The sequence below is a fragment of the Parasteatoda tepidariorum genome, chromosome 4, assembly GCF_043381705.1.
Source record: "Parasteatoda tepidariorum isolate YZ-2023 chromosome 4, CAS_Ptep_4.0, whole genome shotgun sequence".
NCBI lineage: Eukaryota > Metazoa > Arthropoda > Arachnida > Araneae > Theridiidae > Parasteatoda > Parasteatoda tepidariorum.
Window position 1 is genome coordinate 17,747,775 of NC_092207.1, and position 17,278 is coordinate 17,765,052.

Genomic DNA, 17,278 nt, shown 5'->3' on the forward strand with positions numbered 1-17,278 from the left:
AATTATTCAAAATTAAACTAATTTAAAATTTAAATAAGGGCCTAGTTCTTTGTTATATACATATCTAAGATTAAGGCATATAAACTGCTTTTTTTCTGTTATATTAATAAAATTGTGAAAGAATAAAGTTAAATTATTTAATTACTCAAAAACTAATTTTAAAAAAAGTGAAATACAGTGCTCATCTTTAGACATCAGAATATGCAACTGCAAGAAAATTAATATTCTTTTGTTAATAATTTCGTTTAAAATAGAATAATGCTATAAAAAACATAAATAATAATAATTTCGACTTTGGTATAAAATATCTTAAAGATAAATGTCTGTCTCAATAACATTTTCATATTAGAATGTTTCTTAAATATTTCTGCAAAATTGACAAAATAAAGTATATATTTTTTATCTTGTTTGCGAAGTACGCTTGGTGATGATTTTCTGAAACAGTGACAGTAATGGTGACTACAGTAAATTTTTTTTATAGGTAATGTATGGTAGGTAATGTAAAAAAAATTATTATTCGGAAAATATTAACATATTATTTTAGGGAAAAAATATGTTTTTTATACTAAATGTAAAAGTTAGCTATTTTTTTATCTTTGACAGAATTTAAGATGGAGCGAGAGAAGAAAATGAAAAGAACAGGGAATAAGGTGAAACCTCTTCATGATTCAGATTTCATTGCTCTGGGCTCCAAACCTGCTGCACGCCAAGCTGAAGATACTAAAATTAAATCCAAATCCTCTCTGCATTCAACTGCTTCATCCGAAAGGAAAACCGAGGCTTCAACTTCTGCTGCATCTGTGATACCTGCCAAGAAAGCTAAGCTTGCCTCATCTGCTTCTACTTCTCATGTAAAGCGCGTGGGATCTGTCAGTAAAAAAGAAACTATCAAAGGTGATGAATGGGAGAGTATTGCTGTAGAAGTTGAACCTTGTGACCTTGTCAATAAGGTTATAGATGCTGAAGATATCAGCGATGATGAAAGAATAGAAGCCCTTTTGTGTGGGGCTGCAAAGAAGTTAAAGGCTTCTCGCACTAAAGTCGATAACCTTCTATTCTTGAGTCTGCAATATCTTGTGAAATCGAGACCATTTTTATTTTGTACTGAACTAACCATTGAAGCATTTAGTAGCTTGTTAAAGAAAGATTTAAATGTAAATTTTAAGTCAAAGGGAAACAATTTGATATCTATATTGGCCGCTAACATTTTGATGTTTGCTCACAAAGATGACAGTAATTGGCCTGATGCATTCGTTAAAGCTTATATTGAAGATTCTCTAGGAGAACGTATGTGGGTTGATCATGATTATTGTAAAGGTTTTGTAGATAACATATTAACTGCATTCAAAACGAAATCAATCCCTAAAAATATGCTAATTCCTGAAAGGTTGTTCAAACCAGAGGCTTGTCCTAGTCCCCCAAACATTGCTACTGATGATGATGAATCGTGCTCTAGTATAAGCTTAGAGACACAAGAAAGCTTAGAAGGTGTTGCTGTATTTCCCAGGTATGTTTATAGTGAAGAAAGTTTGACTCAGCATGTTCTAGAAGTTGTTGGGGAGCAACTGACTCGTAGGCAGCCATCAGAGGTGTCTCGTAACATGCTACGTTTTTTGGTATCAACGTGCGGTATAAGTGAAATTAGATTATCAGCTGTTCAGAAACTAGAACTCTGGTTGCAGAATCCTAAACTAGCTAAGCCAGCTCAAGATTTACTGTACGCTATCTGTCTGAATTGTAATCAACACAATCAAAATGACGTAGAAGTTATAAGTCAGCTCATAAAAATCCGAATGAAAGCTAAACCTATCATAAACCATTATCTACTATGCATTAAAGAACTTCTTAGTCAGCACGCAGAAAATTTAAGCTCTTTACTCAAACATGCTATTTATAATGAACTGTCTAACTCGAGAAGTCCAAATAATATGCAGTTGCTTTCAATTATCTTTCAGCATTCACCCGACCAAGCTGCTAAAGTGTTGGCTGAGGTATTTTTGGATTTGCTTTGCAACAGAGATGATTATTTGAGAGGCTTGCGAGTGTTATTGCGAGAAATTGTGCGTACCGTGAGGCATGATTTTAATTTTTATTTGTTCTGTATCGGACTTCTTCAAGAACGTAGAGATCCATCATTTGCCACTTTAGAAATGCCTTTGAAAGAAAGAGTGTTTTTATCGATTGCAGATTTGATTGTTTTAGCTATATTTCTGGGAATTACTCCTTCCGTTAAGGACCAGTTCACTGCCTGCTCTAGAGGAGAAAAGAAAGATTTGAGTGCACTTCGCAACTACCAAATGCATGTTTCTAATATTCAGAGGGAGGCAGTCTGGTGGTTATACTCAGTTGTTCCAAAAATATACAAACCAGGACGTAATGAGTTCCACCAAAGCATTCATAAACTTCTCTTTCGTGAACACATAGAACACTACTTTAACAAAGAGAATTGGCCATCAGAAAATGAAAAAATGCTCTTGTTTCACATATCATCGGAAGTACCGCTGCTTGAGGATACTTTAATGAGAATACTTATTATTGGTCTGTCACGTGACCACCATCTCTCAGCACCTGAAGCATTAGAACTTGCTGACCAACTTGTGAAAAGGTCTGCAATGACATTCTTTGATGATTTTCCTGTGTTGGAAATGGATAACACCGAATTATACGACTTCATTTTCAATTTGTGTGCTTACCATCATCCGGAAAATATAACGCTTCCTCAAGGCTATCATCCTCCTAATTTAGCAATCTCTGAGCTATATTGGAAAGGTTGGTCAATGTTATTAATAATCATTTGCCACAATCCTAGCACTTTTGGTGAAATGGCTTGGAAAACATGTCCTATGCTTAGGAATCTAATGGAAATGTGCATAACCAACCAATTTGTTTTCCCACCCCCGACAATGGCACTGGGAGAAAAAGCAGATGAAATTCGTAGCCGGGAACTTCAAATGAGCCAAATGGAGAAAGATCAAATTCTTATATTTGAAACTCATTTGGCTGCTGCTTCTACTAAAGTTACTATAACGGAATCAAACAGTCTATTGTTATCTAAATTGATATCAATGGACCCTCACGGACCTGCCAGAAAGCCACCTGTTGTTATCCTAGATCAATTAAAAGGTTTAAATTCCAAACTGAAGCTTGGTGATTTGCTTTGTCGTAGTCGAAATCCTGACTTTTTGCTGGATGTCATTCAGCGACAAGGAACTACTCAATCCATGTCTTGGCTTAGTGAGCTGGTTGAGTCAAGCGCAAGCTCTTTCAATATGTTACCAGTGCAATGCTTGTGCGAGTTCCTGATCAGTGATCATGGAGGTTTGATTGATGTAAACGAAGACATTAACTTCATGAAAAAGAAGAAAAAGCAAGAGCAGTTGCTTTTTCATCTGCAGAAGTTGCTCCATGATCCTGATAGTGAACCTCAGGACACAGTGGAAGTTATTAGTTATTTTATGAAACGGTTGAGCTCTCAGCAGTCTAGTGCCAGGACACTTGCTCTAAAAGGCTTGGAATTACTTTTAACTCAGCCTAATAAGAGTCCTGCTTCTGATGATGAAGATATGGTTCAGAAGAATTTATGTGGTGAATATAATTGGTTGTTAAAGAGTATGCCACTTTTACCTCATTTTGAGGTGATCCGTACTCAAATAAGCATATTTTTAAGACAAGCATGTCAAATTGAAAATGAACCTTTAGCTATTGCATCCTATGTTGCTTTCTTAGCCATTCATACTCCTGATAATAATTTGCAAGAATTTGGAGATTTAGCATTGGATATGGCTCAGATGATTGTGGAACGGCCTACTATCGTCAATACCATTTTACCTAATGAAAATGTTTGCAGTGATCAAGGAAATAATTTTTTGGCCTCTGTTTCAGAAATATTTTTCAAATATCTTAGTGCTGCCAAAATACCTTCAAAGGAAGTATATTGCTGGTCTGAATCACAGGATCAGATACTCATTCAATGGGCCTCGGGTGAATCAGCTACAATGCATATATTAGTTGTTCATGCTATGATAATTGTGCTAACTTATGGTCCACCCTTGACTGGTACCAGATCTTACTTTGATGCCTTGCTTCAAATTTGGTTCCCAGAAAATTTTGAACAACCAAAAGCCTTTTTAGTCGATACATCTGAGGAAGCACTTTTGCTCCCTGATTGGCTGAAATTGCGAATGATTCGATCATCAGTTGGTGTCTTAGTAGATGCGGCGTTAAAAGACTTAGATCCTTCCCAGTTGGTACTTTTTATTCAATCATTTGGAATCCCTGTTTCTAGCATGAGTAAACTCTTAAAGACTTTGGATTTGGCGGTTGAATTTGACAGCTTTTCTGTTGAGGAAGCTGTGGTGGATAAATCTTATATGTCTCAGCTAGTTGAAGTTCAACATCGAAGAGGAGCATCTGGCGGGGAGAAATTTGCCAAGCTCTTACTCGAGAATGATTCTACTGATATGTCTTATGATTGCGATGCTGTCCCTAATCAAACTCCGGTCATACAGCGTGCTCCTCCTAAGCTCTCGACAGCCATTGATCCGGATTCAATATCTATTTCTCTTGTCAAGCTTTTAGGATTAAATCTATCAAGTGGTGTATTGAGTGCCAAGCAAGAACAAGATTTGTTCAAAGGTTTACAAAAAGCCTTATCTAAAGACATCCTGGATAAAACTTCTGATAATGGTTCCATAAATGTTTTTATTCTTACTTGTGAACAAATTCTGCGAAGTGAATCTAAAATGGCTTTTCTACAAGCTCTTCATAAGAAATCATACTATTCTTCTGTGCTCTTTAGATTAGCCACAGCATCACAAGCTAATGTTGATATCAACAAGAACATATTGGCTCAGAAGTTGAAATGGATTTGCCAGCAAATCATTTATATTCTATCTGCTACCAGCTCATCTCTTCTAACAGTTGCTTCCCAATTTTACAATAAGCATAAGCCTCCTGAAACAAAGAAGCCTGCACCATGGAAATTATTTGTGCAGCAATTCGATCCTGACAATAGTGAAAGTATTTCTAAAATTGTCCAAGCAGCTGAGACAGATGATTCCTTACGTTTGGAAGAAGTCATGCAGTATTTGGTAAGAAATGCAATCAGTAAGGTTAATACTAAACCTCTTATGACTGCTATGACAAATATCACTATAAAACGATTAACCATGGCTATCAGCCCTAATATTAAGACATTCAATCGTTCCAAGTTTTGTTTCTTTGTCGATTGGCTAGAATGCCTGGAACCCAAAATAGTCAGTTCTTTTCCGAAATCGCAATGCCATTTATTATTTTCTCTCATAAGCAATCAACAAGAAGCAATAACTGTACCTTTTAGACCTTATCTTCTAGCTCTTCTTATTCATCAGTCTAGTTGGGAAACATTGCATTATTACATTTGCACAATTTTGAACTCTGGTGATTTGGACGTTAAGTTTGATCCAACTTCAGTTTTAGACTTCCTGCATGCTTGCATATACATTCCGAAGATATGGCAAGGTCGATATAAGAAGAAACATAAGCGAGGATGTGAAGAAGATATTCTTGCTTTAACAGAGGACCAAATGAAATGTGTTATAGATTATATTTTGGAAGAAGCTGGATCTAAATGTACCGAAACCATATCAGAAGAGACTAATGTTTTGAGTTTAACTTCAAGTGTCAATAATTCAGTTTATGAAAAGAGATTGAAGCTACTAATGAAGTGCTTGGCTCATCGAAGATCACTGATTAATGCTTCTGTTCATCACTTACTCGACGTCATCAAAAATGGGACAATACGAAGCAAATTAGCACACGAGTTGTTGCTTCAAGCATACCACCAAATACCATCCATTCTCATACTGATATCAGATTCTCTTACTTTCTTGTCTGAGGGAGTGCAGGAGTTGAAAAGTAACAGTTGTAAGCTGGATATCATATCTCACAGTTTGCTGTTATCTCTAGCCAGAACAGATTCGAGCAAGCAGTGTCTGCCGAAGATGATACGCATCGAATTCATCTGCAAGAAAATGGCCAGCACTCACCCGTTACTGCTTCTAAGGCAGTTACCCATGATGATTTCTTTGTTACGGGGAAGAGTTCACTTAGAGTACCATCTTTTCCGCTTCCAGAACCATGTTGCCCTTTTCAGCTGTTATCTGAGCATTCTCGAGCTGTTGCCACCTTTCTCCTTTAAAAATGAATACACCTCTGACTTGCACAATATATTGTCTTTGTATATAGAAGTTTTCCAAACATACGGAACACCTAAAGAAATCATGCAACTTCTAAACCGGTTTTTTACCTTCCTGATTCAGTACCTAGGAACAAAGCCTGTCCAAGCGCGGGTATTTATTCAGCAATACAGCGAAATATTGCTGGATTTAGCCTGCCATCACCCAGATCTAATAAACTTTCGAACTATTCTTACAGGGACCTGTATGCACTTTCGTAGTACCCCTGGTACCTCTTCTAGCCCAGAGGATAAGGCCGAACCCTCCATCAATGATTTAATAGCTGGGTTGCAGCTCCAGACGAACTTGTCCCAATCCAACTATCCATCAATTGCTAATCGTTTGTCCCAGGGAAATTCTGATGATATATCCGCTGCTTTGCAAGAATTGGAGAGCATATCCTATAAGAAACCCGGAATCTTGGAGAATGTTGTTGATAATTTAAAGACTTTAATGCAGGACAGCAATGTGCAGTTTCGTATGACTGCTTTCAACCTCGTGATGCGTTACGTCAAACATAATCCGAATCGTGGTTTATTGTTTATTTCAAATTACCTGCAATGCTTGGAGAGTGAGCATGTTGACATTGTCTTGACTGCTCTGGAACATTTACCGGAATTTACTGTTTTAGTCCAAGAATATGCTACAGTGCTGTTGCAGAAAACATTCTGCATTGGAATGATGAAGAATATTAATACCGCTTCACAAATTAAAGGAACAATAGCTTATTTTGTGGCACAGAGTGGTTCATAAATTGTACGTTTCATTTATTGTTCTTCATGAATTCATGATGAAACTTCTACGTAATAATTCTTGCTGTAAATTTTTAGTTGAATTAAAGTATTGCTGTTTTAGTTGTGTATTTATTTATATGTTGTCTTTTTTCCCTTCTTTTTTTGAAATGCTTTAATATTCATTAATCATTCTTTTAAGTAGGTTAAATTAAATTTAATTGAACTTATTATTTCATTTATACTTACCCTTGTTCAGGATTTCTACTATCATTTTGATAAATATTTGCACTACTTAGATTGCTTTGTATAATATCTTACACGACTTTGTATATTGCAATTCTAAATTCTTGTGTTTTTTTTTAACTACTAAAGATGAATGTGAGAACCAATAGCTTAGGTTATAAGGGTTTAAATTATAAAAAGCACAATTTTTGACTTATACTCATCTGCAAATCTGTGTTGTAACAAAATTGGCAAAATAATATGACGACTTCATAATTTCTTCTGCGTGTTTATATATTTCTTCGATTTCTACTTGTCACTATTACTTTATTGATTAAAACAGATTAACATTGCATTGAAAAACTTGCCAGTGATAATTTGGCAAATATATTCCAAATATTGCTACAAGCTAGTTAATTTTAAACGAAGTGAAATAAAAATGATATTTCTTTACAATTTATTATAGTTTGTGATGAGTAGATTTTAAGAATAATTTCATTACAACTATAATCTAATAGTAATCTTGTTTCATTACAATTATAATCTGTAGTCTGCATAACAAAAAAATTGCTCATTTTTAATGACTTTTGATGTATTAATCAGATTTGTGTATACTAACATCTAACATATAGTCTTCCTGGTTATTGGGATTAACATTTAAAAAAGAGGAACCAAAATGCTATAAAAATCTAAAAAGTTATTATGACTTAAATATGGAATTGAAATCTTCTTACTCTGTTTCTTAGAGGACAAAACTTAGAGGTGGCTTGTAGTCCATTCCAGTTTTTTAGTTTGATCCGGTTTTTGTTCGTTCTGACTTCAATGGTGAAAGGCTAGAAGCAGAAATCCAAAACGTCCCCCCCCCAATACTTTAAATTTGCTATTTCTAAATTACATGTATGAGGGTTATTTTTTAGGTAAGAGCTGCTTTGTAATAAGATAAACTTTATTTAAGAATGTAAATTGTATCATAATTATAACTAAAAAATAAACATTTATTCACTTTTTAACATTTTTACCGTTTTCATTGAAACATTTGTCAAGTTGTGGTACTAACTTTTGGATCCCATCATCCAAGAACTTGACTGCTGGACTGTTAAACTAAATAATAACAGTTTCTTACAACATGTCATCATTTTCCAAACTCTTTCCAACAAGATGTTACTTGAGTTTTGGAAATGGAGGAAAGTCTAATGGTGCTAAGTGAGGGCTGTACAGTGAATGATCCAGTTCTTCCCGTTCATGACAAATGGCCGCCCAGATCGTTCTTCATCATGACAATTTGTTCTTCCTTCATTAAAAAGCCTACATCTACGCACATTTCCATCATTCTTTACACCTTCACCATAAACTTTAACAAGCTGCCCATTAATTTTAGCAGCACTAAACTTTTTTTTGCATTTAAAAACTGAATAACTGAGCGAACTTCACAATCTGCGGAATTACTGATTAGCATGCTGACAAACAAAGTAGCTTGTCAATCAGTAATTGCAAAAAATAGCTATTGCAAAGCATAAGTGTACAACCAATGCTGGCAGAGACATGACACGTAATGACGATCTTGAACTGACGTCACTTGAGATGATGCGCAAACGGTTCCTACTTTAAAAAATGTCCCTCCATTTTTAAAAAAAAATTTTTTAGTAGGAATTTTAAACACATTTTTCAAAGGTGGTCACTGTGTCTTTAAAAATAAATAATGTCGAGCTGCAGTTGTATTGACGGTGCGGCTATGCAATTTATTTTAATTAAATATATTCAATAAAAATAATAAAATACAATGTGCGTGAAAAGAAAAGAAGAACCATTCTGAATAACGTTTGATCTGATGATCGGATTTTCACGTACTGGATCTCAAACTTAATGGCTTACGGGGTTAACCTCAAATATTTTGTGCAGACGATATTTGAAGTTACTAAATCTGAAACTAAAACGTACCTTCTCTGAATAAATATACTACTCATCGACGGATAAGGAATAGCCCCAATCCCGGAAATTTGGTCTCAATAATTTTGCCAGGATATCAGTCTAAAGTTTAATTTTTGTATATGTTTAGTTTTGTATATGTCTGTCTAAAGTTTAATTTTTGTATATATGTCGAGAACTTATGAAAAAATTTCTACACGTATTATAAAATTCTCTTATCCGAAGATAATTTTGTGCAAAAAATAATTCTCCAAGATTTATTATTTTATGTAATGCTACTCAGAAAAAACTTTTTTTTTCAATGTATAAAATTTTTTAAATTTATTTTTAAGAATGTAACTTTATATGGCAAAATACAAAATTTGAGCAAAATCGATCGAATAGTTTGTGAGATATCCAATTTTAAATTTACGTCTTTCTTAAAAATTCAATTTCATACGACCTGAGGAATTATTTTTGTGCACTGCACTAAATAAAAAAAAGCTGAAAATTAATTTTAAAAGAAAAAAGATGAGTATTATGGTATTTGTGATACTAAAATAACCGACTAATGTTAACATTATTGGACAAATGTTTTAAACAAATATGTTTTAAATCATTAACTAAAAATAATCTTTTTTAAAGAATGCAAAACTGTTTATTCTGATTTGTCAAATGAAATTAAATTTATTTACAAACATTTTAAAATGATTATTTTAAAAATTCGCATGTTTGCAGCTAAGCACTTAGCATGCTATATAATGCAGTGTTATTCATAAATATCTCCGTTTTTTCAGAAGGCTATTGTAAAAAATTCAGCAATTACAAACCTTGCACAAAATACAGAAACAGTTCAAGTTTTATTTACAGTTTCTACTCTACATGTGTTCTATATGTGGACAGTTGGTCATGTCATATGGCATGCATCAGTCAGATAGTCCAGTTCCTATAATACTCCATACTCATACTCATACATGTGTGCTTATTTTTTCTAGTAGGGCTGGGTAAAATCTACTTAGCTTTTTTACCCCCTTTTCCGCATAATTTCACAGAAAGTGAAAGGTTACCCGTATAACATTCAACAGCAACGTCGTTCACGAAAAATTTATCACCACCGAGGAAAATGTTTTGCTATTAACTGAAAAAAATTTGCCTCTTCCAGAAAAGTTTGTCTTTTTCCAATTTCCGAGAAAGTAAGAAAAATTACTTTTCATTCTTTTTCCTGCCAACACAAACGCGATACATAAAATTACATTCCTATAGCTTAAAATAGCACATCTCGATTTTTATTTACACGCATCGTGTTTCGCATTTTCATGATTTTTTTGAAATCAAATATCCCGTTTCGTATTCACGTTATTTAAAAGACATTGCTGAAATTCTGGTTCAAGTGACTTAAAAATTATACATCGGAATTCGTATTCACGCGATTTTAAAATGAAACATTGATATTCGTATTGTTGTTGTTAATTTACGTCGCACTAGAGCTGCACAATGGGCTATTAGCGACGGTCTGGGAAACATCCCGGAGGATGATCCGAAGACATGCCATCACAATTTTGATCCTCTGCGGAGGGGATGGCACCCCCGCTTCGGTAGCCCGACGACCTGCGCGCGAAGTCGAGCACTTTACGGTAGCACAGTTTAACGAGGACCAATACCGCACACCCTCGGTCCCTACGCAGACTGATCCAAGTGGTCACTCACCCGCACACTGAGCGTAGCCAGTGATGCTTGACTTCGGTGATCTGCTGGGAACCGTGTCTTAACGATCAGTCCACTGCGGGACTGAGATTTGTATTAACGCGATTTTAAAATGAACCATCGAGAATCGTATTCACGTGATTTTAAAATGAAACATTGAGATTCGTATTTATGCGATTTTAAAATTAAACAACGAGATTCGTATTAACGCTTTTTTAAAATAAAATATTGAGATTCGCATTGAGGCGATTTTAAAATCATATATCGGGATTCGTAATCCCACGAATTTAAAATCCAGCATTGAGATTCGTATTTACGCTATTTTAGAATTAAATATCAAGATTCTTATTCACGCGATTTAAAAATCACATATTGAGATTCATATTCACACAATTTAAATAAATATAATACTCGCATCGATATTTTTATTAAAACGTTGATAATGTTCTGTGGATAAATGCTTCCTACATGCACGTTGCTCAAAATTCAGATATTTTTTCATTTATTTAAAAACTATTTTTTCAAATAAAATTTTTAGATTTCTATTTTCAGCTTTTTTAATTTTTTAACAAACTCATCCCTGAGGTATGAATCAATACAAAGTTCTATAAAAATCAAACATTTTTAAAAAAATTCTGCGATTTTCAAATAGATTTCACCAAAATGAGAGGGCGACGAAAGGGTTGAAACCAGTTACAAGAGTCATTAAATATGAGCAGCAAGTTTTTTTCGTCGTCTCACGAAACAATGCTTTTTAGCGAAGAATATACTATTTATGTAACTTTAGTGACTTTTTAACAGTTATTTATGACATGAACATAAATTTTTTGTATATCTTTAGTGAACACCATTTACGCTATTTGCTAAAAATGGAACAAAACGTCAATCTGAGAAAATTCATAGTTTGTGAACGTGATGAACGTTTGTGACCTGATTTGTTAATATTTAAAAAGTAACTCTTTCACTGCGTTGTCTGGATTCATAAACCCTTGCAAACAATGAGAAATTATTCATTGGTTATAATAGTTTTTACACCTAGGTTAAAAAAATCTCGCCAAATAGGCGATTTATAAAGAAGTTTTATAAGTTTTCAAACGTTTAAACCGTTCTAAAGAACAGATAAATCTTTACAGCAAGTTGGTCCATGTTGTATAGTGTTTAAAATTATAGCATTGCCTTGCAAATAAGGCTGCATTTCTTTCGCTTGGCTAAAGAGTTTCGGTAAACACTAATAATATCAAGTTGAATGGAATCAGCCAAGAACTGGGATATTGCATTAATAAAAAATGCGCTAAAAAGTAAATGAAAAAGGAACACTGAGTAACTTTTAATTTTAATAAAAACTTTTGGCCTGCAATCATGAAATTCGTTTAGCTAAAGATAATTCTTTGCAGAAAATAGTTTTTAACGATTATTTATTATTTTTTTATTGTTTATTTAATATGAATGGAAAAAACTTCAAATTTCAAGGTATACTAAGTTTTACATTAATTTAAAAAATGTAATTTTAAATGACAAAATACAAGATTTTAGTTCAAATTTTGTATTTTGTCACTTAAAATTGCATTCTTTAAAATAATATAAAAATTTGTATACTTTACTATTCAAATTTTTTTCAACCTTCATTCATATAAATTACTCAAAAATAATTAATAACTATTAAAATTATTTTTTTTTTTTGTCTCCAATTATTTTAGGCTAAGCAAATTTTATAATTGTGGGCAAAATTTTTTGACTCGCTTAAGAAATTACGCGTTACAGCGAAATACGAAAAAAAGTAAAGTAAACGCTTAGGGGTTAAAACTTGCGACTGCTCTCGTACAAATTATTGAGGTTATATTTTCCAGTTCAGATTATATTACCCTAATTTTAGGATCGAGAAACCAAACCCTTTGAAAGAAAGGTATGTTTATACAGAGTAAGTACACTTTTGTAACTGATTTTATAGCTTAAGTTAGCGTCTGCTTTATTCAATCAGCATCTTTAAGGTTAGGCCATTAAAACATTTAAATTATGTCTTAGTACGTGAAAATCTGATCATTAGATCAAAAATTGTAGCTTAAATTATCGTCTGCTCTATTTATTCAGCATATTTAAGGTTAAGCCATCAAAACATTAAAATTGCGTTTTAGTACGTGAAAATCTGATCATTAGATCAAAAGTAGTAGCTTAAATTATCGTCTGGGATACATAATCAGCATATTTAAGATTAGGCCCTCAAGGCATTAAAATTGTGTCTTAGTACGTGAAATTCTGATCATTTGATCAAAAGTTATTTAGAGCGTTCCGTTTTTTCCCGCCAAAGCCTCAAACACAGAACACCTAAAAGGTCTGCAAATAAAACTTCAGATAAATCTTTACAGAAGTAGTAAGAATATTCGTTTTTACTGTATTTTTGGTCTAATTAATATTTATTTTAATTATATATTTCTAAAACCCTGTTGGAATTGATGAATAATCCTGAATAAAATGTTCCATCCCTTTTATTTTCAGGAATTAACCTCATTTTATACATAAGGTTGAAGTACAAGGATTTCACACTTTGCGTTGTCAAGCATTCATTGAATAGTCAATTGTCTAACAGCAGGAAATGTAAATAGTGTCATTTCGGTGCATTCAGTTCAGTATAAGCATTTTTTTTTAATCTGAAACTTTCCTTTCAAAATAGACATTTGAGAATACTAATAAAAATATAATCAGTGACACTTGTATTTATTTAAGCGGCAAATAAAAGGTGTCTTTGTATGCATTGAAGTGACAGTTTCATTTAGACACTCTGGGACAGGCTCATCTGTTTCGCTATATAAAACGCGTTGTTAAAATTATTTTCATGTTTTATTTTTTATTAACCCAAAACTTTATTTCTCAATAACATTTCGTATGATCAATATTTTAGTCGATTATCAGCTAAATACCCGTTCTTTATACGTTGTAAAAAAGAAGTAAATGGTCAATAAATTAGTATTAATCTACTTTACGAAATCATGCAGTAAACTGAAAGACATAAACCGACATAACTAATTAAGCTAAAATAAATAAATTTTTTTGTTTTTATCATTTGTTGCCCTTCCTGATGGCTTTATGTTATCAGATTAAGCAAGATATAAACAAGATATATACAACAAGCAAATCTAAGGATTCATTGGCCCTCAGCAGTTTTAGGCCTGGGGCCCCTGGATTTCTAAATCGGGCTCTGCCCACACTGAAGATTTTTTTAAGTTTAAATACCACTTCCAGGTATGCATTTTCTAGTTATACCCTACACCGATGCCTTGTTTTTTGCTGAAGTACCACTGCCTGGTATGCATCTACCTGGTATTCCCTTACAACAATGTTTTTTTATTGTGAAATGCTCCAGCTAGTTAAACTGATTACTAGTTAAGCTCTCTAAACTGATGTTTTTTTTAAGATTAAGTACCATTGCCCCGAGGATACATTTCTCGGTACTGACTTTGGCTTCTCTTTTCATACTCCACCCATAGGCGTAGCGTCAGGGGAATAGGGGGGCACGTGGTCCTCCAATAATTTTTCAAAACTTCAGTATTTCAAAACTTCAGTATTACTTATAAACTAGAAAAAAAAATCGAATTTTTATATTATCATCCCTTGAAATAGAATGGACCACCTTGACAGGAAGTGGTTATAAATAAGAAATTTTGCAATGTTTTTTTTTTTTTTTTATTTAAAAAAAAAACGATTANGTTTTTTTTTTTTTTAAATTTAAAAAAAAAACGAAACATCACCATGGTATCCCAATATGCTCCCAATCATGATCCCAATATGCAATATGATCCCAATATGCATGGTTTCCCAATATGCTCTAAATACATTACATAATCCATCATATTCTATGGAAATTTATAATTATTGTCGATATAATAGTTATTAACATCCCTGTTATAGATACTACACTCTCGATATCTTAAAGTTGAAGCGACGTTAAAAAAAAAATTCGAGATAACGAGTTTTCGAGATAACAAGTTCAGAACTAAATGTGTTCTAATAAAATAGAAAAATATATTTTAAAATATTACTCTAAAAAGCAAAGTCATGAAACATAATAATAACTACTATTAAACATGTATGGATGACTATAAGTCTAAATACAACAAGGCTAATTTTACTTTCAAAAATAAGACAAAAATAATAATGCATTAAATAGAAAATAATTGGTTTACAAAGAACTTACATTGTGATTTTTATGAAAAAAATTCATTTTCTAGTTCGAAAATTTCCGACATAGCAAGGTTTTGAGAAGAAACCCTTCCACATAGTCAATTCAAGTTGATATTTGCTGGATTTCAAGTTAACATTTGGTGGGTTTCAAGTTAACATTTGGTGAATTTCAAGTTAACATTTGGTAGATTTCAAATTAACATTTGGTGGATTTCAAGTTAACATTTGGTGGATTTCAAGTTAACACTTGGTGGATTTCAAGTTAACATTCAAGTTAACATTTGGTGAATTTCAAGTTAACATTTGGTGGATATGTAATACCAAAGAGAAAAATAATTTTTTGTTGTTGACTTAACAGTGTTTTTGAGATATCATAGTTTAGTTATCGAGACTATACTGTATTAAAAAGAAAGACATTTGTAAAATTTTCTGTGTGTTTTTCTGTGAGTTTTAATTTTAATATATTCAAAGAAATAAATTTAAAAAAAGCCCGGCATGCTCACTCAAAAAGCTCTTTCACGCTGCGCCTTAGCCTCCACCGGAACATCTGTGCTTGTCGTGACACCAGTGATGATTTGAAAGTACAATAACATAATCAAATATTCAGTGTTTCAAAGACGCATTTGGTATGTGTTGACATAACCGGTGAAAGTTGACTTTCACCAGTTATTCATACGTTTCAACATATTAATTATGTACGACCACCAGATATTAATAAAGTGAAATTTAAAAAACTTGTTCTTTTCCCCGAAGTCAGGGGAAAGGCAAAGGTTAAAACTCTTCAAAAATAACCTTAACTTCATTGCAAATTATTACTTTTTAATTTCGTTTGCTTTATAGTGTTTGTATATAATCAACTAGGTTCTCTAATCTGTGTTGTTTATGTCCTTCCTGAATCATGCTTCAGGCCTATACAATTTTTGAATTATTCACAACTCTAGATTTGAGAAGATCTCATAAATTAATTTTGTCGTCAGATTTTGTTTTTGTCTTTACCTTTATTAAAAAAAATCCATATTTTGTTTTTAATAGTTTTACTGATAAAACGGTTGTTTTTTCTTAGTTCTAAAATAAATGTTTTTTTTTTAACCCTTTTCACTTAAAGTGTTCGAGAAGTAATTTCTAGGACTCTACTATATTTATATAAGTATATTGTGGTAAATGTTATTCTTTTACTTCCGTAATGAAACATTAGTGCTATCGCTTTTTACTTCATTGGAAAAAAAATCGACATATTTTCTGCTACATGTGCTGATTTAATGAATTGTTGGTAAATCTTTGTATGGTAATCATCTAATTTTTTTTACAATTAAGTATTTTTTTCATTCGCAATTTAGTTATTTGTGGTAAGTAACTAATTTCTATACGCTAATGATTCAATAGGGAAAATGTGATTTTTTTTGATTAAGGTACTCCAAGAAGTTTCGATGTGATCTTGGTGAGGAGTTGAGACATTTTACACGAACTCGCAGCTAAGTGGCTTCCAAAAACAAAGTGATTAAAATTGTGGTGATTTAATGTGGAAATCAAAGTGATTAAAATTGAGCATGGCATTTCGGCTTCTTTTTGATCTTCACGAACTCATCACACCACAGATATGCCTTCGATAATATTTCTCTGAATTCAAAGGACTCCGTAATTTGAGTGAAAATCGTATACGTATGAAATGTGGTTGTTCACCTATACCAGCACCACCTCACAATTTTACATAGTCTTCCACTTTCACTAACTCACCAATTCATAAAAATGTATTTATTAGTATTATTCTATATATACATGAAATCACTTTCAAAAGCAAAAGTATACAAAAATAAAGAATAAGTAATGTAGATTTGCGCTTCATTCTGTTGATATAGCTGAATCTTATTTCTCTTTCCAAAATGTAAAACTATAAAATAAAAAACTCTACAATAAGTAGTAAAAAGAAAAGAAAAACTAAATGAAATGAACATTCATGTTAAACCAATAGACCTTATTGAATAAAAAATATTTCGATTTTATTTGCAACGCAAGTAAGCTAAATTAAAAATATTTTTTTCCCTAAATGATTGCGAAGTATAATGTCTATATTTGTAAAATGTGAAGTGAAATATTTGTCTGGGAATATACGCTTTCATTTCATTTTAAAAGCTGTTAAGCAAATCAATTTTATTACTTTTCACAAGGAAATTACTATTTTGTTATTTTATAATTTGAAATAACACGTTACGCTTCAATGTTGTTTCACCGGACAATAGCAACTGCCAGACTCAATTATTTTCGTTTAGAAGTAAGAAAAATAAATTATTTTTTTAAGTCTATCTCCCAAATAGTATAAAATTA

The 17,278-nt window shown here is 32.6% G+C and overlaps 1 protein-coding gene across 1 annotated transcript; it reads left to right on the forward strand.

Moving 5' to 3' along the window:
* The first annotated feature begins 583 nt into the window (after positions 1-583).
* LOC139424775 (integrator complex subunit 1) lies at positions 584-7,069 on the forward strand. Its single transcript, XM_071179472.1, has one exon. The coding sequence runs from the start codon at positions 612-614 to the stop codon at positions 6,966-6,968; it is 6,357 nt and encodes a 2,118-aa protein (XP_071035573.1). The 5' UTR covers positions 584-611; the 3' UTR covers positions 6,969-7,069.
* The last annotated feature ends 10,209 nt before the right edge of the window (positions 7,070-17,278 follow it).

Coding starts and splice junctions, on each gene's coding strand:
- LOC139424775 (XM_071179472.1), top strand. CDS start 612: ATGGAGCGAGAGAAGAAAATGAAAAGAACAGGGAATAAGGTGAAACCT.